General features: G+C 47.3%; 1 protein-coding gene across 2 annotated transcripts in view; it reads left to right on the top strand.

Moving 5' to 3' along the window:
* The first annotated feature begins 200 nt into the window (after positions 1 to 200).
* ABCF1 (ATP binding cassette subfamily F member 1) overlaps positions 201 to 23,984 on the top strand; it is a 41,604-nt gene continuing 17,820 nt past the window's right edge. Inside the window, exons 1-17 of one of the 2 annotated variants that reach the window (XM_081852493.1) lie at positions 201 to 443; positions 4,780 to 4,826; positions 5,294 to 5,380; positions 6,034 to 6,166; positions 7,622 to 7,659; positions 8,212 to 8,319; positions 9,028 to 9,090; positions 12,955 to 13,017; positions 14,363 to 14,449; positions 14,696 to 14,740; positions 16,018 to 16,134; positions 18,183 to 18,275; positions 18,536 to 18,658; positions 20,018 to 20,118; positions 20,874 to 20,959; positions 21,986 to 22,125; positions 22,584 to 22,732. In XM_081852493.1, the coding sequence (XP_081708619.1) occupies positions 353 to 443; positions 4,780 to 4,826; positions 5,294 to 5,380; positions 6,034 to 6,166; positions 7,622 to 7,659; positions 8,212 to 8,319; positions 9,028 to 9,090; positions 12,955 to 13,017; positions 14,363 to 14,449; positions 14,696 to 14,740; positions 16,018 to 16,134; positions 18,183 to 18,275; positions 18,536 to 18,658; positions 20,018 to 20,118; positions 20,874 to 20,959; positions 21,986 to 22,125; positions 22,584 to 22,732 (1,571 nt within the window). In that variant the 5' untranslated portion in view covers positions 201 to 352. Of the gene's footprint in view, positions 444 to 4,779; positions 4,827 to 5,293; positions 5,381 to 6,030; positions 6,167 to 7,621; positions 7,660 to 8,211; positions 8,320 to 9,027; positions 9,091 to 12,954; positions 13,018 to 14,362; positions 14,450 to 14,695; positions 14,741 to 16,017; positions 16,135 to 18,182; positions 18,276 to 18,535; positions 18,659 to 20,017; positions 20,119 to 20,873; positions 20,960 to 21,985; positions 22,126 to 22,583; positions 22,733 to 23,984 lie in introns of both variants that reach the window. The other variant, XM_081852492.1, reaches the window with a different exon arrangement.

Raw genomic sequence — 23,984 nt, 5'->3', positions numbered from 1 at the left:
GCAACCCGGTCTCTCCGGTGCCCCTCTAGGATAGGCGCTTCCTCATCTCTTTGTGGCAACCCGGTCTCTCCCGTGCCCCTCTAGGATAGGCGCGGCCTCATATCTTTGTTGCACCCCGGGTCTCTCCCGTGCCCTTCTAGGAGAGGCGCTTCCTGATCTCTATGCTGCACCCGGCCTGCGCTCGGGGATCGCTGACGAAAGTATCTGTTCTCTTTCTGGCCTGGAGAAGCCCCGGCCGCGTCACCTCCCGCGCAGGCGCAGTGCGGCCCAGGCGGGCATGTGTTGAGCCAAGATTGCGGTAGGAAGAGCCGCAAAGAAGCAGGCGGCGGGCGCCGGAGCGAAGGGAGCAGCCATGCCGAAGGGAGGGAGACAGCCGCAGCAGCCCCAGGAGGAGTGGGTCGGGGACGAAGAAGAGAAGCGCTGCCCCGGAGAGGGCGCTGGAGGTGAGGGCGGAGGCGGGAGGGCTGGGCGGGGAGGAAAGAGGCTAGTCCTCATGAAGGTTGGGAGGAGGACCTTCAAGGAGGGGGGGGGAGTAGGCAAAATATCAGTGGGTGGGAGGGGGCTAACACACACAATTCCGTGTAAAAGTGTTTACCCTTTAAAACAACCCGAAACAAGCAGCCACCGTTCACACACCTCTGTCTATACACGTGTCTGTCTGCTCAGACGCAAGCTCTGCCGTGGTCAGCGGGTCTCGCATAGTCGTAGGCAGTGCTTTTTTTTCATAAAAAAAAGTTTAGGGTTTACTCTCATTTTCCTACTCATACTGAAATGCTGCCCCTCAATGAGGCCAAACTTAAATTCACAAAATTTTTAGGGGTATGCGTCTCCCTAGGGAGAAAAAAAAGCACTGGTCGTAGGTGTGTCTGAATGTGTTTGGCACATTCCTGGTTGCCCCTGCCTCTCTTTCCCCTCCTCCAACTCTCTCTTTCCTAATTTGCTGCTTAGGTTTTGTCTAAATGGACAAGGGCCCAGATTTTTTTCCGGTTGCTCTGGGAAGTGCCAGATGCGGCGCAGGTTTCATTGCTATTCTTAGCATTTTTTATGTGCTCCCCTTGATTTGCGTGTTAAAGGAAGGTTCAAGCGGCTGGTTAGATAGAGGAGGAATATTGGGGATGAAACTTTGTGGCTTGGACAAGGAACTGGACTAAAAGGCCCCATACATGTGAGCTTCCATATGTGTCTTCATTTTTATAACTAGAGATAATTCGACCAAGGAATTCCCTAGGAAAAGAAACAATGATATAAAAATAAATTTTAAATACGCTAGGTTGAACTGATAAACCCAACCAGTACTAAGTAAATCAAAGTCCCAGCTAATCCTAGCTACTAATATAAAAACAATGTGTGTGTATGCTTTTAACAAGTCTTTGATATTTGTGTAGTGCTTGTGTTGAGAGAGTCTCGAATCCATGATCTGATCTAGTTGTAATCCTTAGTTTAGTTGTTTTATTATTCCCTGTATTGTAGATGAGGGGTTTGAGAGAGAGAGTAGTCTGCAGAAGTTAGATTTCTACCAGAGACTACTCAGTCTCTTAGCCGTAGTAATGCTTATTTATTTTGTTTATAAATATCAAATAAACAAAATAAACTTTCATAAAAATAGCTTTCAGTGACTACTGACCATGATGTCTGTATGTTCTACTGCCACTTGTGGAAGCAGTATATGTTCCTCCTTCCTGCCAACACCATAGTTCTTTCCTGCCATGTCCTTTGCTGGAAAAAGGGCAGAGGTTCCGACTCGGTAAAATATGCTAACTGCGCAGAAATATTTGTTCGGCATTGTTTAATGTGGACTTGGCGTTGGGGCAGCATCCTTTTGCTCCTTAGCCTGTATTGTCTTAACTTCGACCAGCAATAGGAGCTGCCCAACAATTCCCATAAAAGTTTCTCAACCGCTCAACCCATTTTACAGACACCAGTGACAAGGCATTTGGAAGAGGAAGGGTGGGGCATTGGGCTATGATGAAGGGAACCAGGTGAGTCCCAACACATGTTGCTGTAATCCGTGAGTTGCCAATTATATATAGTATAATTATTGTCCTTGTGGGGCTCCGGAGCTTCTAACAAAGAGGCAGAGCTGTAGTTGTGGAAGCTACAGTTGTAAGCAGTGTTAGAAATTCAGATACAGTATATATAATCTAATTGCTAAATGGTCCCTTAAACCTAGGCTGCAGTCGCCACAATGGCATGTCTAGGTGCTGGTCCCCCCTCCCCCATGGGAATAATAATAATAATAATAATAATAATAATAATTAATTCTATTTCTGTAGCGCTTTATATTTTAAAGAACAAAGCGGTTCACAACACATTAAATCATCAACTAAAACATTCAAGAATAAAACTACTTCAAGCTTCAAGGAAAACATTTCTCTCAACACACACAATTTTTATTAAATTTTCTCAATCACATTTCAAGATATTCACTTAAACAACCTTAAATCAATGACTACCGTTCTCTTTCCATGGTTCAATTTGCATACCATACATCCCTGTGTATTTTACATGAACTAAACCATTCAGTAATCCAATGTTACATCCATCAAATCTGTTGAATTTAAATTAATGCTACCAGTGTTTTTAAATGAACACAGTTTTCACCCATATACTCAGTTAACATTTTCCAGTCTTCTTTAAACGTGCATTCTTCTTGTTCTCTTATTCTACATGTTAGATCTGCAAGCTGTGTGTATTCCATCAGTTTTATGTTTGCTATTCCTCTTTGGTTGGGACCTCGCTCGTTTTCCATTTTTGGGCTAGCGAAACGCAGGCCGCCATCAAGGAAAATCTTTCCATTCCTTCTCTGAGTGACATTTTGCTTTCTGCAGCCGCCAACCTGGTGCCTGGAAAATTTTGAACACTGGTTGTAAGCAGCAGTGCTCTTTGTGGAAGAGTGCTCTGAGAAAAAAAGATCTAGCACTAGCATTTCCTATTACTGCATTTCTGCTGCTGGCGGAATGGCCATTGATTTTCCATGTGTATGTAGTCGTGGGAAGATCCAGGAACTCCACAAACAAAAGGCATGGCAGGAGCAGGGACCTCGTGGACCTCCAGATGTCTCCATCATCACCATGATGGCTGGGCCTGGAGGGCGTTGGAGTCCATCAACCTTCAGATTGCCAGTTCTATCATATGAACTGGGGATATGGGACAAGGGAAAGAGGCCATTTTCAATTGGCTGTGCAGGAAGCTGGCTGGAGTGAAAGAGGCAGGAGAGGCTCGACTAAGTTGGGGTGTGGGCAGAGTGAGATGCATGAGCTTGAGAAGCCGGGGTAATTGGAGCTGGGAGGGAAAGGTGGCTGGGCTTGGAAGAAGCCCAGCAGGCTTAGTCTGCTGTGAGATGGGATGTGTCATAATTGAAAGAAGAAAACTGCTACCTGTTCACAGCTAGTCATAGCTCAGTGGTAGAGAATATGATTTACACCCAAAAGGTCACCAGGTAGGACTGAAATAGACTTTTTTCTTAGCTTTATGACTTTATTTTAATCTAATGTGAACCTCTAATAGATCGGATATCATGGTAAGAAATAGGTGCCAGGTGAAAACATTCCTCTTCAACCTTTGGCTGATTAATATCCCACAGCCTTTTAAATGTGTTTGTTGCTTCCATTTTAATTATTTATTTGTGCTTTTATCTTGTATATTTATCTTGTGAACCGCCCTGAGATCTTTTGATGAGAGGTGGTGTAATTTTGTTTTTTAAAAAAATAATACTAACAATAATAATAATAATAATAGTAAATATGGAATGTATTTTCCTGGTGAAGCATGTTTTCCCTGGCCAATTTCTGGAAACAAATTGAGGCATTCTTATTTTGCCAGGCATTCTGAAATTGCAGTTGAGATGGTTTACTATTGTTCTTAGGCTAACGCTTTATATTTTCAATTTGCTTTCCTCCCTCTCTATATGAATCCATATATACCCACGTATATGTATTTGTCTAACCAGCAGCACATTGTGTAATTGCACCATGTTGAAATTCAGCTTTCTTTTATTTCTGATACTTTCCCCCTGCCTTTCTTTAAAATCCTCAGTTTATCAAGGTGAAGCACGTGCTTCTCTTCCCCGTCCCTGTTTTCTCCCCACAACAGCCCAGTAGGTTATGCTGAAAAAGAGTGACTTAACCCAAGATCACTTGGTGAGCTTTGTGGCTGAGTTGGGGGTTTGAACCCAGGTCTCCCCATTCCTAGTTCAACTGAGAGATGGCCAATATTCTGCCCTTCAGATGTTGCTGCACTACAACTCCCATGAGCCTCAGCTGGCATAGCCTATTGGTCAAGGGTGATGCAAATTGCAGTCCAGCAACATGTGGAGGGCAGCATCTTGACTGCCTCTGCTCCACTCTGACTTTCAGTAGTAAATAGTGGACTTGAGTGTGGAATATGGTGCGTGCTTTAGTGTGCCCGAACTCTTCTCGGTTCCTGGTCTCAGTGTGGGGGGGAGACAGAGAGATATACCGTATTTTTCGCTCTATAAGATGCACCAGACCACAAGACGCACCTAGTTTTTGGAGGAGGAAAACAAGAAAAAAAAAATTCTGAATCTCAGAAGCCAGAACAGCAAGAGGGATCACTGCACAGTGAAGGCAGCAATCCCTCTTGCTGTTCTGGCTTCTGGGATAGCTGCGCTCCATAAGATGCACACACATTTCCGCTTACTTTTTAGGAGGGAAAAAGTGAGTCTTATAGAGCAGAAAATACGGTATATACTTTTTTCTGTGGTTGAGGATGAATACTCTTGGATTTGTATCTCAAATACCTCCCGATTCTTTCTTTCAGACAAAGTGGTAAAGAAGGGGAAGAAGGATAAAAAGACCAAAAAGTCGGTAAGATTTGGTCTCGTCTTCTGTTGACTTCGCCCTCATTTGGGCTCTGTGTGACGTCCACGAATCTGGACACTCTGTAGTTCTGTTGACCTTCATGAGAACTTTGCCACTTTCCACAAATGCTCCGTTTCCTCCTCCAAACAATTCAGCATTTGGGGGACTGTGCACTGGTGGTTGTTAACTGCACCTGTAGCACTTCTTGATGTCCCTGAATGCTTTGCCACCCCTTTCCTGTTTATCCACCTCCATAATTCGGCTGAGAGGTAGTAGCTCCATTTTTTACGTAAAGCTAATCCACTAATTGGGGGGTTGTTTAATATTTTTGGCTTACTGAGGATTTATTTTTGGTTTTTGGAGGGAATGGAGAGGCCTTTTGCCCTCTTTCCAGTAGGGGGGTAGTGGTTCGGAGGGAGGAGGCTACTACCTCCCTGCCACTATCCTAAACTTTTTCCCTTCTGTCTCCCAAGTTCTTTGAGGAACTGGCTGTGGAAGAGAAGCATGCCAGTGAGGAGCAAGCAGTTGAGAAAGAGCAGCAACAACAACATCAACAACAGGTAAGTAACTTTGAAACCAGGAGTGCCAAGCAGGATCACAGAATCGTAGAATCATAGAATCATAGAATGGTGAAGTTGGAAGGGACCACGAGGATCCAGACCCCTGCAATGAAGAAATCTTTTGCCCAGTGTGGGGCTTGAACCCACGAACCTGGGAGGAATATATATTGTGGGTCTTGTCACCAGAGGGCATGCTAGTTGACCACATTGGACAGCACTGGATTTAGGGTAGTGTGGGCCATTTCTCCATACAGGATGCCAAGCTGAGGGAACACAAAATAATAATAATAATGATGATGATGATGATGATGATAATGATAATGATAATGATAACAACAACAACAACAATAATAAGTATTATTATTAGTGTTGTTGTTGTTGTTGTTGTTGTTATATTAATACAGGTACCTACTCAGAAGATCCATTAAAAAGCAAATGTACCAAAATGAATTCTTCTTAAAATAAGAAATATTGGGCAGGGAGGGTGCCAAATTTTGCCCTGGCCCAGGTTGCCATATTACCAAAGTCCACCTCTGCGATGGGGCTGAGGATGTCGCAGTGCCACGGGGAGATAATTTGCTTAAAAAGGAGGTTGACCCACCTTCCTCATGTTTGTTTGTTCGTTTCCCTGTCTGTTTTCATGGCTGCAGCAGCCCCAGCAAAAGAAGCGACGAGACAAGAAAAAAGACAGAAAGAAAAAAGAGGCAGAAGATGACGACGATGAGAACCAGCTGATTGAGCGGCTGAAGAAGCTGTCAGCCCAAGCCAGTGATGAGGAAGAGGAAGGTTGGAGGCTGCGATCTTCAGCGGGGGGGGGGGGGGGGGAGATTTTCTACATTGGGGCTGAGGAACCTGCCGAACCCCCTAGACCAGAGACGGGGAACTGGTGCCCCCTCCCCATCCCGATGTTGCTGAACGACAACTCCTGTGGCCAAGGCTGATGGGAGTTGCAGTCAACTCTGGGAAGGCCCATGTTCCCCACTCCTGCTCTAGGATCTTGCTGGGGACTGCAGCTCCCATCGGCCCTGGCCCTTTGGCTATGCTGCCTGGGGCTGCTGGGAGTTGTGCTCCAACAGCCGTCTGGAAAGCCACAAGCTGGTCACCCTTCGCTCTGTGTGAGTTCCAAGACATTTCTTCCCACTGGTCCTTAGGACAGGGCTTGGGGACCTTCTTTTCCTCAGGGGTTATCTGTTGGAAGGTGCATATAGGTGGTGGTGGGAAATGGGGCTTGTGGTGGCTAGTGGGCTAGTGGCCTTCTCTCACCTTCTCTTTCTGCCACCTCCCCCATAATAATAATAATAATAATAATAATAATAATAATAATAATAAATTTATACCCTGCCCATCTGGCTGGGTTTCAGATGTCTTCTAAAAGTCTGGTAGTTGTTTTTCTCTTTGACATCTGGTGGGAAGGCGTTCCGCAGGGCGGGTGCCACTACCGAGAAGGCCCTCTGCCTGGTTCCCTATAACTTGGCTTCTCGCAGCGAGGGAACCACCAGAAGGCCCTTGGCGCTGGACCTCAGTGTCTGGGCAGAACGATGGGGGTGGAGACGCTCCTTCAGGTATACTGGACTGAGGCTGTTTAGGGCTTTAAAGCTCAGCACCAACACTTTGAATTGTGCTCATAAAAACAGGCTTCTTCACAGATGCCCAAACTATTGGTTGGAGTGGGTTCCCTTCCCCTTTCCCCTTTGCTTCGTCCATTTTAGCTTTTCCTCTTCCCCCAGCCCTTCCTCCATCTGTGTGAAATGAGCCGAGGGCCAAATCATATTGGACAGAGGGCCCCCCCTGCATTAGTGTTCCCGGCCTCACGGAACAGGTTTATGTCAGAGACGGGCAACCTGTGGCCCACCCAATGTTGCCAGCGACTACAACACCTATCACCCCTGACCATTGGCCATGCTAGCTGGACCTGATGGGAGCATTGCTACCATCTGCAGAACCGCAGCTTCCCCACCACTGATTTATATCTAGGCTAGCAGTTCAAAGAGATCTGTGTTAGCAGTGGTGTTGCCCTCATTAGCAGAGGCTAAGCGCTGCTGGTGGTAAACAGAGTGTGAGGCTTACTTTGTGGCTTACCTGTGAGCTTTCCTCCGCATCTGGCTATTCACTGCTGGAGACAGAGATCTGGGCTGAATAAGCTCCTTGGAACCCAAGAAGAGCCTGCAGGATCAGGCCCACCTCGCCCCAACGTCCTGTTCTTGCCCAGCAGGTATTCACTGTTTTTTGTTTCCTTTCCAGTGCCTCTCCCCATCAGCAAAGCTGGCAAGAAAAAGAAGGTGGGTTTCTGGGCATTTTGACGTTTCCTTTGGTTAGGGAAGGGTGGGACAAATAAATAATAATGCCCCGGGGCGTCCGCAGCAGGTTGAGGGGATACTGTCAACTTCAGGCCCGTGGATGATTGGAACCCCAGGCTAACAAAGCCAGTGTGGTGTAGTGGTCAAGAGTGGTGGACTCGTAATCTGGTGAACCAGGTTCGCGTCTCCGCTCCTCCACATGCAGCTGCTGGGTGACCTTGGGCCAGTCACACTTCTCTGAAGTCTCTCAGCCCCACTCACCTCACAGAGGGAGGAAGGGAAAGGAGAATGTTAGCCACTTTGAGACTCCTTCGGGTAGTGATAAAGTGGGATATCAAATCCAAACTCCTTTTCTTCTTTGTGCACAATGGACTCCCTTTCTGTGGCCAGACCATTGCATGGTAAAATTTGGACCGCCACCAGCAAATCCCCCAGGAGAAGCTGCCTTTCACTTTTGGGGACCAAGCAAAGGGGAGCTTGTTACATGGAACTTGTCTCTGCAGTTTCTTCACTGCCACTTGCTTTCTCTCTTAGGGGGGAAATGTCTTTGCCGCCTTGAGCCAGGATCAGAGTGAGGAGGAAGACGGCGACGAAGAGGAACCGCCGAAACCAACCAGACCTGACAAGAATAAGATCAACAAGGTTAGCCTCCCTCTGGATCCGACAGGAAGTGATTTGGATCCAGATGGGAATTTGTAGAGTATTAGGTAGGCCAGGACACAGTGCCAGAAGAGGGATTTTGTACACTTCTTCACTTGCGTATTTGGGCTCTGTAGCGCATGAGCAGAATGCAAAACATTTACTCCCATTAAAAAGAAGTTGTTTCTGGCCACTATGTCTGCAGATAGAAGAGTTTGAAATACTTCGGAAAGGCCTGGTCAAATGAAGTTTGAGATGCAGGGTTACCCAGGACTTTGGTGGTTTGGAGGTGGGTCTTCAGTATTCTGTGTAGTTCCTTCCACCTTCCTCATATAAGCAGAAGGGTAAATTTATGCAGAGCCAAGGACATACAGAACATGGGGATTTTCCAGCATGCGAACAGCCAGAGAATGACTGTCAGCAGGACTATACTGAAGATCTCAAATTCTTTGGCACTGATCTTCAAACCCTTTGGCACTCGGCCTTCCCAGCACCGGAAACAGGTCTCGGACTCCTAAGCACAGGAGCTGCAGATAGATAACTAAGTGATCAGACTGCTGGGATTTTTCTAGCCCTGCAGGACAGTCCTCTCTCTTGTATGCATTTGTTCTAGGGAGGTGGCAGTGTGGCAAAGTGCATAACCAGAGTCAACAGGGATGCTTTCTGGCCTTTTCCCTAGTGCAGATAAACAATCCGTCTCTGCTTCTTTAGGATGCTTCAGATGATGAAAAGGAGAAGAAACCAAGCCAGAAAGGGCCAAAAGCCAAGCAGAAGGTCAGTCTGGGCTGCTCTGGGAGAGCCAAAATAAAGAGAGGGCTGGAAGAGGCATGGTGGACCGTCTCCACTGGGGTGGGGGACTGCATCCAGCCACAATCCAGAACTGGCCAACCTGTCTGTCGCCTGATGGCATATAATGTCAGGTGATTCAGGATCAAACGGAAGAATCGGGGAAGCGCTCCCCAAGTCTTCCTTCACAGCTCTGGCTGCAAAGATTCCTGCCGAAAGCAGGGCTTACATTGCATGCCAAATTTGAACTCAAATTTGAAAGCAAGCCCTGCTTCTTGCAGGGGTCAGTTGCCCTTGGAATTGCCAGCTGGTAGCTTCTGAGTGGAGCTGATCCTAATAACAACAACAACAACAGCTAAGGGATGCGGGTAGCACTGTGGTCGAAACCACTGAGCCTCTTGGGCTTGCTGATCGGAAGGTCGGTGGTTCAAATCCCCGCGACAGGGTGAGCTCCCGTTACTTGGTCCTAGCTCCTGCCAACCTAGCAGTTTGAAAGCACGTCAAAGTGCAAGTAGATAAATAGGCAGGAAGGTAAACGACATTTCTGTGCGCTGCTCTGGTTTCTCCAGAAGCAGCTTAGCCATGCTGGCCACATGACCTGGAAAAACTGTCTGCAGACAAACGCCGGCTCCCTCGGCCAGTAAAGCGAGATGAGCGCCGCAACCCCAGAGTCGTTCATGACTAGACTTAACTGTCAGGGGTCCTTTACCTTTTTAATAACAACTACTACTATTATTATTTATACCCCACCAATCTGGCTGGGTTTCTGGCTTCCAACAAATATTAAAAATACAATAAAACAAGTGAGGCTTGTATTGGGTGGCAAATTCGAAAAGCACCGAATGCAAGCCCTTCTTGCAGAGAAAAGCTAATTGGGGGAGCACACTTTAAAGTCCCCAGTTGTTGCTTTCCTGACCTGGCTTTACCTGCTGCACCCCTGACATCATATCAAACCAGGTGTGGGCAGGGTGAGTATTGGGGTGGACTGGACTGTACCACATAGGCCATTGGTCTGGCTCTGTGTAGAAGTGGGCCAGTAAATCATATTTTAGCAGTAGCTGTCGAACTCCTGCCTATATCATTAAAGTCCTCCTATGTTTTAAAAAGATGACAGAGTCAAGGGAACTCTCGATAACCACGGAGGGTGCCTCTCTGTGCAGGTTTAAACCAGTGCTTCCATGCCTCCCTGGATCACCCTCTTGATCTTGCCCTGTGAGGGGTTGCAAACAGGATATGTAGGAGGAAGTGGTCCCTTTAAAATGTTGGGACCAAATTGTTTGGGCAGTGCATGCTTCCGGGTGGCGCTGTTGTGGGAAAGAGTTTGGGTTCACATCTGATCGGTTAAACCCCCCCAAAAAAACCTTTCTTACCTGGAAGCTCTTAGAATCATAGAATAGAATCATAGAGTTGGAAGAGACCACTAGGGCCATCGAGTCCAACCCCCTGCCAAGCAGGAAACACCATCAGAGCACTCCTGACATATGGTTGTCTAGCCTCTGCTTAAAGACCTCCAAAGAAGGAGACTCCACCACACTCCTTGGCAGCAAATTCCACTGTCAAACAGCTCTTACTGTCAGGAAGTTCTTCCTAATGTTTAGGTGGAATCTTTTTTCTTGTAGTTTGGAACCATTGCTCCGTGTCCGCTTCTCTGGAGCAGCAGAAAACAACCTTTCTCCCTCCTCTATGTGACATCCTTTTATATATTTGAACATGGCTATCATATCACCACTTAACCTCCTCCTCTCCAGGCTAAACATGCCCAGCTCCCTTAGCCGTTCCTCATAAAGCATCGTTTCCAGGCCTTTGACCATTTTGGTTGCCCTCCTCTGGTTTGTCAGTGTCCTTCTTGAACTGTGGTGCCCAGAACTGGACACAGTACTCTAGGTGAGGTCTGACCAGAGCAGAATACAGTGGCACTATTACTTCCCTTGATCTAGATGCTATACTCCTATTGATGCAGCCCAGAATTGCATTGGCTTTTTTTAGCTGCTGCGTCACACTGTTGGCTCATGTCAAGTTTGTGGTCAACCAAGACTCCTAGATCCTTTTCACATGTACTGCTCTCAAGCCAGGTGTCACCCATCTTGTATTTGTGCCTCTCATATTTTTTTGCCCAAGTGCAATACTTTACATTTCTCCCTGTTAAAATTCATCTTGTTTGTTTTGGCCCAGTTCTCTAGACTGTCAAGGTCGTTTTGAAGTGTGATCCTGTCCTCTTGGGTATTAGCCACCCCTCCCAGTTTGGTGTCATCTGCAAATTTGATCAGGATGTCCTTGAGTCCATCATCCAAGTCGTTGATAAAGATGTTGAATAAGACCAGGCCCAAGACAGAACCCTGTGGCACCCCACTAGTCACTCTTCTCCAGGATGAACCACCTCTTGTTAGTTTCTGTTTGCCACTGTGCAGTGCTTTGGAGTCACAAGACTCTGTTTACATTCCAGAGACATTCCAGGCTGTTGGAAGTCTCACGGAAGACAGGAGACGGGTGTTACGTTACTGGTTTCCTGTTCCTTTGTTTTCTAGTTGCTATTTGCTCTCACAGAGAGAGGATGATTTCTTTTCTGTCTGCGTAGCTTAGAAAATAAAGCATAGCGATGTAGCCATAAATCTCATCACTTCCGCCTGCTGTTTTGATTCTCTGCTGAATGGGGATGTGCCTGAGCCTCATCAAAGGCTCAGGTCGTTAATCACGTCAGAGGGCAATTTCGGAAGATGAGCTTTATTAGCTCGGTTGCTTGGAGATTCCGACAGCTCTTCCCCTTAAAAGCCTCACCATTGGAGTTCTCTGTTGCTACACAAGGGTGAAGAAAATGCACTTTGCACTGGCTCAGGGGCCCTTCTGTACTTACTACGTATGTTCTATGGATGGAATACGGCATTGGAACCAGATCCCAGACTTCATGTCTTCAAAAACCAAACTGGGCAGTTAGGGATGCCTTTGGTGGTGGTTGTTGTTTAGTCGTGTCCGACTCTTCGTGACCCCATGGACCAGAGCATGCCAGGCACTCCTGTCTTCCACTGCCTCCCACAGTTTGGTCAAACTCATGCTGGTAGCTTCGAGAACACTGTCCAACCATCTCATCCTCTGTCGTCCCCTTCTCCTTGTGCCCCCCATCTTTCCCAGCATCAGGGTCTTTTCCAGGGAGTCTTCTCTTCTCATGAGGTGGCCAAAGTACTGGAGCCTCAGCTTCATGATCTGTCCTTCCAGTGAACATTCAGGGCTGATTTCCTTCAGAATGGAGAGGTTTGATCTTCTTGCAGTCCGTGGGACTCTCAAGAGTCTCCTCCAGCACCATAATTCAAAAGCATCAATTCTTCGGCGATCAGCCTTCTTTATGGTCCAGCTCTCACTTCCATACATCACTACTGGGAAAACCATGGCTTTAACTATACGGACCTTTGTTGGCAAGGTGATGTCTCTGCTTTTTAAGATGCTGTCTAGGTTTGCCATCACCTTTCTCCCAAGGAGCAGGCGTCTTTGGTACCTCACCGATATTTGCTCCCAGCTTTTCCTGGAAACCTCAACAGGAAAGAAATTCCGCAGAGCCCTCCTTGTATTTCTTATAATCCTCCATTGGGAGTTAGAAAACGCAACAAATATAATAGTTGGGATAAGAACAATACAGTATTGCTCTCCAGGATGTATCATAGGCTGGAATTAATTGTGTTCACAGGCTTTGCTAATTCTTTATGATTGTAACTATTATGCTGTAACACACATAATTAAATTTTTAAAATAATGATGCAAATCCTCAATGGCTGGACCGCTCTAGATAGGTGGGATTCCCTGTGCTAATTTGCATTGGTCGTGGTGGGAAATAATCAGAATTTCTTGTCTTTTATTTCCCAGGAAGAGGAGGAAGATACAAAGAGGAAGAGTAGGAAAAATGAGAAGAACAAAGGAAAACAGGAGGTATGGTGTTTGATCATTGATAATGAAGACACTGTTTTTTAACCTTTTTATTGAAACATTAAATTAAATGTTTTTAGTTGCTCGTATTCTTCTTAAATTATTTATTTGTAAATTTGTATCCCACTTTTGAGCATAAAACGTTCCTGGAATGGCCTGAGCAGTCCAAGCTGTTCAAATTGCCTTATGAACCTTTTTATTTCTGTCTTCCACCACCCTTGCGCTATAAAGCAGCTTAATATTATTCCCATTTTACAGATAGGCGATTGAGGCTGGGGCTTGGGAGAGGCTCTATCTTTGAAACTGTATATTTGATGCCAAAATATGCCGTTGGGACTACGTGGACCGTTTTGAAAACACATATACTCTCCCAGTTTTTTATACTTTTTATTAACTGTGCAGATCACGCTAAAATATATGATTTCCATAATTTTTTTCTAATTGCAGGGCGTGAGTTAAAAAGGAAAATGAATTGGAGCATTTCAAAAGGATTTGGGCTTGTAGAAAGAGTAAAAAGCATTTGCATACAGCATGGCAAATTGTAGAAGTTGATCAGGGATAGTGGGCAGTCAGTAGATGCCCTAGAGACAAAACATAATTTCCCAGTTGTCACCTGGGAGAGACTGGAAACAATCCAGTGCCTTAGAGGAATAGAAACCCATGGAGCTTGAAAATTCCAGGATGTCAGAATTTCAGCTTCAGGTCTTGAAACTCAGCTGAAGTTTAAATTTGTGTGAGATTTCATTTCTGCTTTAGTCAGAGTGAAGGAAGTCAGAGAGCAGCAAATTTAGGCTTTTCCAACTGGATAAATGAGTCTTTCCTACAAGCGTCTAACTTGTTTCGTTTTAGTTTTGTCTGTATTGGCTGGGTTTTTGGTTTTTAGCTGTTTCTTATTGAACTGTGTAGAAGCTGGCTGATAAAATAAATTTTATGGTAGTGATGATGACTAATTGATGATTATGATGAAAATAAAAACAACACAGTGGTGCCTCAGTTTTTGAACATAATCCATTCCGGAAGACCATTTGACTTCCGAAACATTCGAAATATGAGGCACAAAGGGCGGTCTGCAAATTCAGTGGAGAAAATTGAAAAAAACTCAGCGGAAGTTGTTCAACTTCTGAGGTGCGTTTGAAAACGGAAGCATTTACTTCTGGGTTTTCGGCAGTCGAAAACCGAAACATTCGGCTTCCGAGACGTTTGAAAACCGAGGTACCACTGTAAATTGGTTGTGATGACGACCATAATAATAGTGATAATACTACTCATTTGCCCAGGGTGCTGAACCCCATTTTGACTTGGTATTCATTACCTGTACATTTTGTCTGTTTTTCACCTGCACTCCTAGAGAGGGGGTCCAGCCATTGCTATCCTGGCTCAGAGCGATGAGGAGGAAGACAACGAAGAGTTAAAGAAACCCAAGGAGAAAGCTAAGGTACAGCAAGAGAGGAATGGGAGAGTCATGCGAAGAGTTGGGTGGTTGGTTGGGTTCTTAGACAAACAGGAGAATCCCAGGCTTCTGGGTTATGTGCCTGACAGTTAAAATAGCTGATACTCAAGTTGCTTAACTCACCTTAAAGCAGAGGGGAAAGATCTGGGCAGGTGGAGGAGAAAGGGTTTGCTGCAACAGCTGCCTTTCATGCTCTCTTCTGCCTGTCTCATCTTTCCATACTTCTTTTAGACTGCGACCAAACAGGCTGCAGGGAAGAAGACTCAGCCAACCAAGGTAAGGGACACATCAAGGCGATTCCTGGTGGCCAAAATCCAACCCCCAAGGCTTAGTAGTGCTGTGCCACCGGCATCCCAACAAGCCAGTGTTTGTCAGCCAAGAGCAAACCTTGGTTTTACCAATCCGCGGTTTCTTCGAGAGAAATGGATGGAACCCTAAGCTTGAGCATCATGGTTTGTTGCTTCCACTTGCTAGCGGGGAGGAAATTGAAGCAAGAGCCATCTGTGCATTCGCAGTAAACGACCAACCATGGCTTACTGCAGGAGTGCAGCATCTGTTGCCCTGCAGATGGTTTTATTTTATTTGTGGTGACATTACAACGCCTCTTGAGAAGCTTGAGGTGGTGTACATGGTGTTCTCCTGCTCCCCTTTTATTCTCGCACAACCCTGTAAGGTAGATTAGGCTAGGAGGCAATGACTGGCCAAAGTTCGCCCAGTGGTCTTCGCAGCTGAAGCCTGCTCCCATGTCCTGAGCCAGTTCTCATAGCAGCTGCACCATACTGGCTCTCCTGCATGGCCATTGGGGTCAGGTATGATGGGACTTGTAGTCCATCAACACTGGGGTGGGGGGGTTGGCTCAGGTCCCCCACCCTTGGTTTGCAACGATGCACAAGCGCATCCTGAGGATAGCTATACTCTTTTCCTGAGGATAGCTATACTCTGTCTCCACAGTCAGAGGCAGGAATGCTGAATAGCACTTGCTGGAAACCACAGGAGGGGAGAGTGTTCTTGTGCTCAGGTCCTGCTTATGAGATTCCCTGCAGGCATCTGATTGGCCAATATGCTGTACTAGAAGACCCAGAGACTGCGGGTGGCTCTGTGGTGTAAATCACTGAACCTCTTGGGGTTGCAGGCCATAAGGTCGGCAATTCGAATCCGTGCGGCAGGGTGAGCTCCCGTTGCTCTGTCCCAGCTCCTGCCAACCTAGAAGTTTGAAAGCACGCCAGTGCAAGTAGATAAATAGGTACCGCTGCAGCGGGAAGGTAAATGGCATTTTCATGCACTCTGGTTTCCGTTGTGGTGTCCCGTTGTGCCAGAAGCAGTTTAGTCCTGCTGGCCACATGACCCGGAAAGCTATCTGTGGACAAGCGCTGGTTCCCTCGGCCTGAAAGTGAGATGAGCGCCGCTCCCCATAGTCGCCTTTGACTGGACTTAACTGTCCAGGGGTCCTATATCCCCCCCTTTTTTTTAACTAGAAGACCCATTGGCCTGACCCAGCGGGCCTCTTCTTAAGTCATGTTCTTATACAAGCTTTTGTTTCTTTGGTTCCACAGAACATGTTTGCCGCTCTGGAGGCGGAGGAGATAGACGACGAGGACGAGGGGGATGAGGATGACCAAGAGGAAGAAGCCACAAAGGGCAAAGAGAAGCCCAAACAGGGCAGCCAGCCAGTAAGGGAGCTTGTGACTTTGCTGCGTTAGTTGGGCTTTGTCCACGCTGCATTCCACCTTATGCAGGAAGGCAGAAGAGGGAACTTTAAGGCTCCTGCTCTCTCCTTTCATGCACGTAGGCTGTTTGGCATCTATTAGTACAGTCATACCTTGGGTTGAAGGGACGCGGGTGGTGCTGTGGGTTAAACCACAGAGCCTAGGACTTGCTGATCAGAAGGTTGGCGGTTTGAATCCCTGCGACGGGGTGAGCTCCTGTTGCTCGGTCCCTGCTCCTGCCAACCTAGCAGTTCGAAAGCATGTCAAAAGTGCAAGTAGATAAATAGGTACCGCTCTGGCGGGAAGGTAAACGGCGATTCCGTGCGCTGCTCTGGTTCGCCAGAAGCGGCTTAGTCATGCTGGCCACATGACCCGGAAGCTGTCTGCGGACAAATGCCGGCTCCCTCGGCCCATAGAGCGAGATGAGCGCCGCAACCCCAGAGTCGGTCACAACTGGACCTAATGGTCAGGGGTACCTTTACCTTTACCTTTACCTTGGGTTGAATATGCTTCATGTTGAGCGCGTTCAAGTTGCGCTCCGCAGCAACCTGGAAGTAACGAAGCACGTTACTTCCGGGGTTCACCGCATGCGCAGACGCTCAAAATGACGTCATGCGCAGAAGCGGCGAAAAGCAACGCGCGTGCGTGCAGACATGCCGTCACTAATTACGTTTGCCTCTGGATGCGAACGGGGCTCTGGAACAGATCCCATTTGCATCCCGAGGTACCATTGTATTCTGTTAATTGCGCTTGCCTCCCACCTTTGTTCATCCAAGGTTCTCAAGACGGAGGGCACAGCTCTCCCTCATTTTATCCTCACAAAATTCCTGCAAGATGGTTTAGGCTGAGATCGGGTGGTGGGCCAAAGGTGAGCTTCATGGCTGAATGAGGACCAGAACCCACGTCGCCCAGGTCTCAGTCAAACACTCTAACCACTACGCCACGCTGGCTGGCTCTTGTATTTACCGGTGCCTGTGTGCATAGCTTAGATCTCCGCTCCTCCTGTCTACTAGGAACAAAAAACACTGGGCAAGGCAAACTCACCTATTGGTGAGGGTTCTGGCAAAAAGCAACAGGGTGTGTGTGTTGGTGTCATGTTAACACTGGGTGAAATGGCACCGTGCTTGGAATATATTTCCCATGTCTGGATGTTCTGAGATAAGGGTGCAAGGCGCACTGGGTTACTGTAGCAACACCAGGGAGGTTGAGTGTATGCCTTGCTGAGCCATTCACCCTCCCATTGGTTCAGGAAATTTGCCTAGAGAAAGTATAATAGTCTCTAGGGCATTCACTTCGTTACTTTGAACTGTGTGGGCGAGGAGTTTTCCCCCCTTAACGGGATTGTGGAAGAAGCTGTTCTGCTGGGAGCAGGGAATCTCTGCTGATACGTCACACTGGTTGAGGTGCGGGGAACTACCGACTGACTTCCACAAGTCACCCATAGGGTGGAGTGCAAACCATACTCCTTCGAACATCCTTCTCCAACCTGGAGATGGCTTGGACTACAATTCCCATCAGCCCCAGCCAGCATGGGGCTGATGGGAGTTGTAGTCCAAAAGATGTGAAGGACCCCAGGTTAGGCAAGGCTGTTCCTAGTGCCTGGGGCAATAAGACCCAGGAGCTACTGCAGCTTACCCCACCCCCCAAAAAACCTCCTCCTTCCTACCTCTTACTTTCTACTTCACGTTGGCAAGAAATGAGAGCTATATGAGCAAGCCACTTCTCAACCCTATGACTGACCTGGAACTCCAGCAAGTTCTCTGGAGAGACTGAAGAGGTCTATGGAAGCACCTCTTCTATCTCCTGGGGTTCAATCCCTGCAGAAAGGACTCTTGAGCCCTGCAGAGCTGTACCAGAAGCGAGAGAGGGCAGGAGAGGAGTCTTAACTCTGAACTGACTTGGAGGAGAGAGCACCACAGGGTCTCTCCAAAGGTTTTGTATGAGGGCAATCTTGGTTTCCTTTTCTGGTCCCGTTTACTAACACAAACCACGCCACCTTGCGATTTCTGTAGCAGTCGGAAGAGGAGGGAGAGGAAGGGGAGAAGAAGGAAGACGATCCCTACGCCCATCTCAGCAAAAAGGAGAAGAAGAAGCTCAAGAAGCAGGTGAGATCTCTGCCGGGGACTGAAGGAAAAGGCCCAAAAGGTTATTCCTGTTTGTGGCTGGCCAGGGGGCGAAAAAAGGACCCGTGGCTTTCTCTGCCTGCCAGTTGTAAGGTCAAATCCTGGTAAAGCATGCTCTGGATAGAAATAAGTCTGTGGAGAGTGATTTGGTGGGCAGACTGGCCCCTGGCAAATGGTAGATGGGGAAGAGTCTGTTGTTTGCTGCTGTTTCACAGCCAGACCTTTTTTCCTCCTTCCAACAGCTGGAGTTTGAGCGGCAAGTGGCAACCTTAAAAGCAGCCAGCGCAGCAGAGAACGACTTTTCGGTGTCCCAAGCGGAGATGTCCTCACGGCAGGCCATGCTGGAGAACGCCTCTGACATCAAGGTACGCCTGTCTCAACCTAGTGCCTCCACCTTGCCCCTCCAGTCTGGATCATTCCTCCATTCTCTTCTTCCATTGCATCTCAAGAGTGGACGCCTAATTGCTGTATTTTTCGCTCCATAGGGTACACCGGACCATAGGGTGCACCTAGTTTTTAGGGGGGGGGAATAAAGAAAAAAAAGTATCCTCCCCCCAGCCCCAAAAAGCAAAGAAGTCAAGACAGCGAGCGGGATCCATCCCGCTGGCTGTCTTGGCTTCCTCTTTAGCCACACGCAACCTCTCCAGCCGGGAGAGGTTGCACGCGGCTTCGTTTTTAGCTGCGGGGCTGGGGCGGGGGAACCCAACCTCAGCCCCCAGAACAGGCTTCCCCCAACCTCAGCCCCCAGAACAGGCTGCTATCCACAAGCCTTCGGAGCCCAGTGGGAACTCCCGCCAGGCTCAGAAGGCTTGCTTATAGCTGCCTGGAGAGTGAGAGGGGTCGGTGCGCACCGACCCCTCTCGCTCTCCAGGCTTCAGCGAAAGCCTGCATTCGCTCCATAGGACGCACACACATTTCCCCTTCATTTTTGGAGGGGAAAAAGTGTGTCCTATAGAGCGAAAAATACGGTATATTTTCTCGACGGATGTATAAGCTTAAGAGGAAGCTGAGTCACTTTTGGCAGAGCAAGGAGATTGCAAGAGGGGCAGCTTTGGCCCAGATGTTTTGCACTTCAACTCCCACCAGAAACATCTGTATGGAGGGAAACAGGTTGGGCCAAGGCTTGAAAGCCTCGGGCCAAATTTGCATCATTTCCAGTTAAAAGAACTTCGGTGGAGGGTCCAGGAAAGACGTTTTAGGAGAATGAAGGGAGGTAGCCTCAAAACACTTTACAAAAGAGCTAAAGCAACAAAATTATCATGAAGAAAAAAATTATGGCAATAATTTAAGACTTCCAAAAAGTTAGAACAAGAGTAGAGTAAAAGTAGATTAAAACCCGCATCCTGGGTAGGCTTGTCTAAACGTTCAGAGCCAGCAGATGGAAACAAGAGCTTAAAAGACAGGACCTTCCCCCCCCTTTGAAATTATTATTATTTAATTTTACAAGTGCAAAGTTATAACAATACAGAATGCATATCCATATTTAAGAGATTTCTCTGAATCTCAAGACTTCCCACCATCCCCTCCCTGGGTTCTACTATCAACCTTTTCAACTGCATATTATTTCATAATCCATAATTTGTATCTGTCCCTATTATCCGTGTTATTTCCTACATTACAAGTGTCATTAAAGTCCTGCTAATGTTTTTTATCTGCTTACAGTGGTCTCCTAAGTAAATTATAATAAAAAGTACCTCTCTGATTTCCTTTACCTTCTTTTTCAGCTGGAGAAATTTAGCATCTCGGCTCACGGCAAAGAGTTGTTTGTCAACGCAGATCTATATATTGTGGCTGGGCGCCGATACGGCCTGGTGGGGCCTAACGGGTATGTGTCTGTTGTGAGGTGAATCCCCACCATTTTGTTTGCTTACCCCAGTGGATGATGAAACACACTTTAACTCTTTAATTCACAAAGCTGTAAGCAGCTTGGGCCCCAAAGTACCTTATGAGCTCGCTGCCTGATTCCATATTCTCCACCTCGGTTGCTGTGAGGCCTTCCCTCCTCTCTGGACCACACAGGTGGAATTATTTCAGTGGTCTTGGTCCCATTTACACGTGCAAAAACATATTAAGGAAGTATTCCTGTCCTCAATCCCTCAGGCACATGCCAATTAAAAAATGGCTGCTCCCATTTTTAATCGACATGTGCCTTTATAAATTTAGTACAGTGGTACCTTGGGTTACAAACATCTTGGGTTACAAACACTTCGGGTAACAGACTCCGCTAACCCAGAAATAGTACCTCGGGTTAAGAACTTTGCTTCAGGATGAGAACAGAAATCACGCAGCAGGGGCGCAGCGGGAGGCCCCATTAGCTAAAGTGGTACCTCAGGTTAAGAACTGTTTCGGGTTAAGATTGGACCTCCAGAACGAATTAAGTTTGTAATCAGAGGTACCACTGTATAGGAGTGCTTTTTAAAAAAATGTCCTTGTAGCGTTTTATGGAATATTAAACATCTGTTGGTATGTTTGCAACTTTCCTTTTGAGCACTTTATCTGTAGCCCTTGTTTTGTCTATGGTTGCTTTTGGTTAAGGAGAGCACCAATATTCCAATCCTCCCTACCTCCCTTTCTCTCCAGGAAAGGCAAAACCACCTTGCTGAAACATATTGCCAACCGGGCCTTGAGCATTCCTCCCAATATTGATGTCCTGCTCTGTGAACAAGGTAAAGGAAGAAGCGTTCCTCCCCTCTGCAGAGGCAGCCCATTCATTGTCCTGCCTAGCCAGGTGGTCCTTCTTATTAAGAACAGAAAAAGCTGCCGTCTTATTGTTATTATTTTATTGATAGATAGATTGATTGGATTTATATACTGCCCTATACCCGCAGGTCTCAGGACAGTTCACAGAACTGACTCAAACCACTGGCTCATCTCAGTACTGCCTGCACCAATGGGGAGAAGCTCTCCAGGGGTTCAGCAGAGTGTCTTTCTTAGCCTCAGCTAGATATGCCTGGGGCCTTCTGCTGTCAGGAGCCACAGTCAGGAATAGGTCAGCCATAAAACACCCAGTGTCAGTGAAGAAACCAAAACAGTTCAGCCCTAGTGACCCCAGCAGGGTCTTGCCCCAATGAGGCAGTTGCCAAGACTGAAGGTCCCTGCCTTCCCACCACTCTCTAAGAAAGGTCCTCCTCCGGTTCCTTTTGCAGCAGCCGAAGGCTCCTTTGTTTTGCCCGTCTCTGCTGCACCCTCTTCATTTCTCTGCATGTTCTGGGAAACCAGAGGGGAGAGGAGCTGGTTGCAGCAGGAGGGGGAGACTCTCTGCTTCTTCAGCAGCCAGATCTCTGCCTCTTCACCCCTGCTCTGATTCTAGACTGCTCTCTGCCACAGCCTCTTCCTGCTCACTAAACCTTGTTGCCTCTTCAGCTTCCGACATCACCTTCTCCCAGTCTGCTCCTTCTTCTCCCTCTGATCGCTTAGCTTTGTTCCACCACCAGTCGTTGGGCTCTGAGCCTTCTTCCCCTGAGGGTTCCTTTGTGGGTTCCCCAGTCCATAACATCTGCATGCAAACCAGATGTTCAGCCACTGATCTTTGAGCCCTGCCCCCTCTCCATTCAGTAGCACAATATGAGGGTTTTGGCTGCAGAGGTTTTCTTTTTTAAAAAATAATAATTTGGTGCAGGCTTTGATCAATCCTTGACCATGGGGCTTAAGCGGCAGAGTCTTCACGGTGGTGTCCTCCTTTATCTTCACAGAGGTGGTTGCGGATGAAACCCCCGCAGTGCAGGCTGTGCTCAAGGCTGACACCAAGCGGCTGAAGTTGCTGGAGGAGGAGAAGCGCCTGCAGGCGCTGCTAGAGAAAGGGGACGACGGGGCTGCAGAGCGGCTGGAGAAGGTACTCGTGGAGCGTTCCCTGTCCTGTGACCGAGGGGCAGTACAAAACTGGGTTACCCAGGCAGGAGTATTTTGCACAAGGAGCTCTCTGATCTGGAATGGCTGGCATCGCGCAAAATGTGTCCCTAGATACATTCGCAGAATTTCAAAAATGTTTTTTAAGCTGTATTTCAATCAGTTGTTTTTATATTTGGTGTTAGCCGCCCTGAGCCCGGTCTTGGCTGGGGAGGGCGGGGTATAAATAAATTTTTATTTTTATTTTTTTATTATTATTATTATTATTATTATTATTATTATTATTATTATTATTATTTTACAAAGGCCAGCAAAGCAAATTAAATACTTCTTCTGTGGGGTGAGAAAAAAGGAAGGGAAATGTTCACACTCAACCTCTGGTTGTTAGCCTGTTCCCTTTTGTTGATCTCCGCTCACGCCATATATTTCATCCCCTTTCCCCAGGTCTATGAGGAATTGCGGGCCACAGGAGCCGCAGCAGCTGAGGCAAAAGCCCGGAGAATTCTGGCAGGTTTGGGCTTCAACCCTGAGATGCAGAACCGGCAGACCAAGAAGTTCTCTGGAGGCTGGCGGATGAGAGTGTCCCTGGCCAGGTAATTGTCAGGTGGGGAGACGTGGAGAAATGGGAGGATCAGCATGACGTATCCTTGAAGTTAATTCGTTTTCATTTGTTGCCCCGTAGCCAATAGTCTCTGGCTAACGGAACAGTTTTAATTGGAAATCCAATACAGCATCATTCAGACTGTGGCACGGGAGTCCAATAAAGCAAGGGGTGAAAGGTCACAGGTGCTAGCTTGTGATGAGTGGTTGTCAACAAAGTTTTCCTCAAAGTAGACGTTAACCCAGTCATGTCTGCTAATTGCACTGTGTCTCCTATGAGTGTACACCTCATTTTCTCCTGTCACGAGTGGCTTTAGGATAAGGAAGTCCGCCGCTGCCACATTCTGCCTCAAAACGCACTCTGTCTTGCACCACACAATGTAGATCAGGGATTGTCATGGGAGCCAACAGAGCACATTTTGGAATTTTGAGAAAGTGCCGTGGGCACCAGACACAAAATGGCTGCCTTGGCGGTGTGATGTAACACAAAATGGCTGCCACTTTTAAAAGAGCTGAAAATGAGACAGGAGCGCAAGGCGTACCACCCCCCTTCCTGTCAATAGGAGGATAGACACCTATATCAGCCACCGCCACTCTCACCCACAAAGAGATGTTTTATTTGCACCTCTCCTCTGTTCAGAACTGATCAGGCGGCCGGTGTCCACTCCTAGTTGCCAGTGAAATGTGGGCCTGTTTAAGGAGAGGCCAAGCCAGTTTATGCAAACAGGAACTGAGCACGAAGAGCAAATGGCCTCTGTTGCTTGTGTGGTGTTGTTGTTTAGTCGTGTCCGACTCTTCGTGACCCCCTGGACCAGAGCACGCCAGGCACTCCTGTCTTCCACTGCCTCCCGCAGTTTGGTCAAACTCATGCTGGTAGCTTCGAGAACACTGTCCAACCATCTCCTCCTCTGCCGTCCCCTTCTCCTTGTGCCCTCCATCTTTCCCAACATCAGGGTCTTTTCCAGGGAATCTTCTCTTCTCATGAGGTGGCCAAAGTATTGGAGCCACTCCAGTGAGCACTCAGGGCTGATTTCCTTCAGAATGGAGAGGTTTGATCTTCTTGCAGTCCATGGGACTCTCAAGAGTCTCCTCCAGCACCATAATTCAAAAGCATCAATTCTTCGGCGATCAGCCTTCTTTATGGTCCAGCTCTCACTTCCATACATCACTACTGGGAAAACCATAGCTTTAACTATACGGACCTTTGTTGGCAAGGTGATGTCTCTGCTTTTTAAGATGCTGTCT

The sequence above is a fragment of the Podarcis erhardii genome (genome assembly GCF_964252035.2).
Source record: "Podarcis erhardii genome assembly, chromosome: 2".
Lineage (NCBI taxonomy): Eukaryota > Metazoa > Chordata > Lepidosauria > Squamata > Lacertidae > Podarcis > Podarcis erhardii.
Note: the sequence above shows the minus strand (reverse complement) of the source record. Positions and strands in the feature narration are given on the sequence as shown.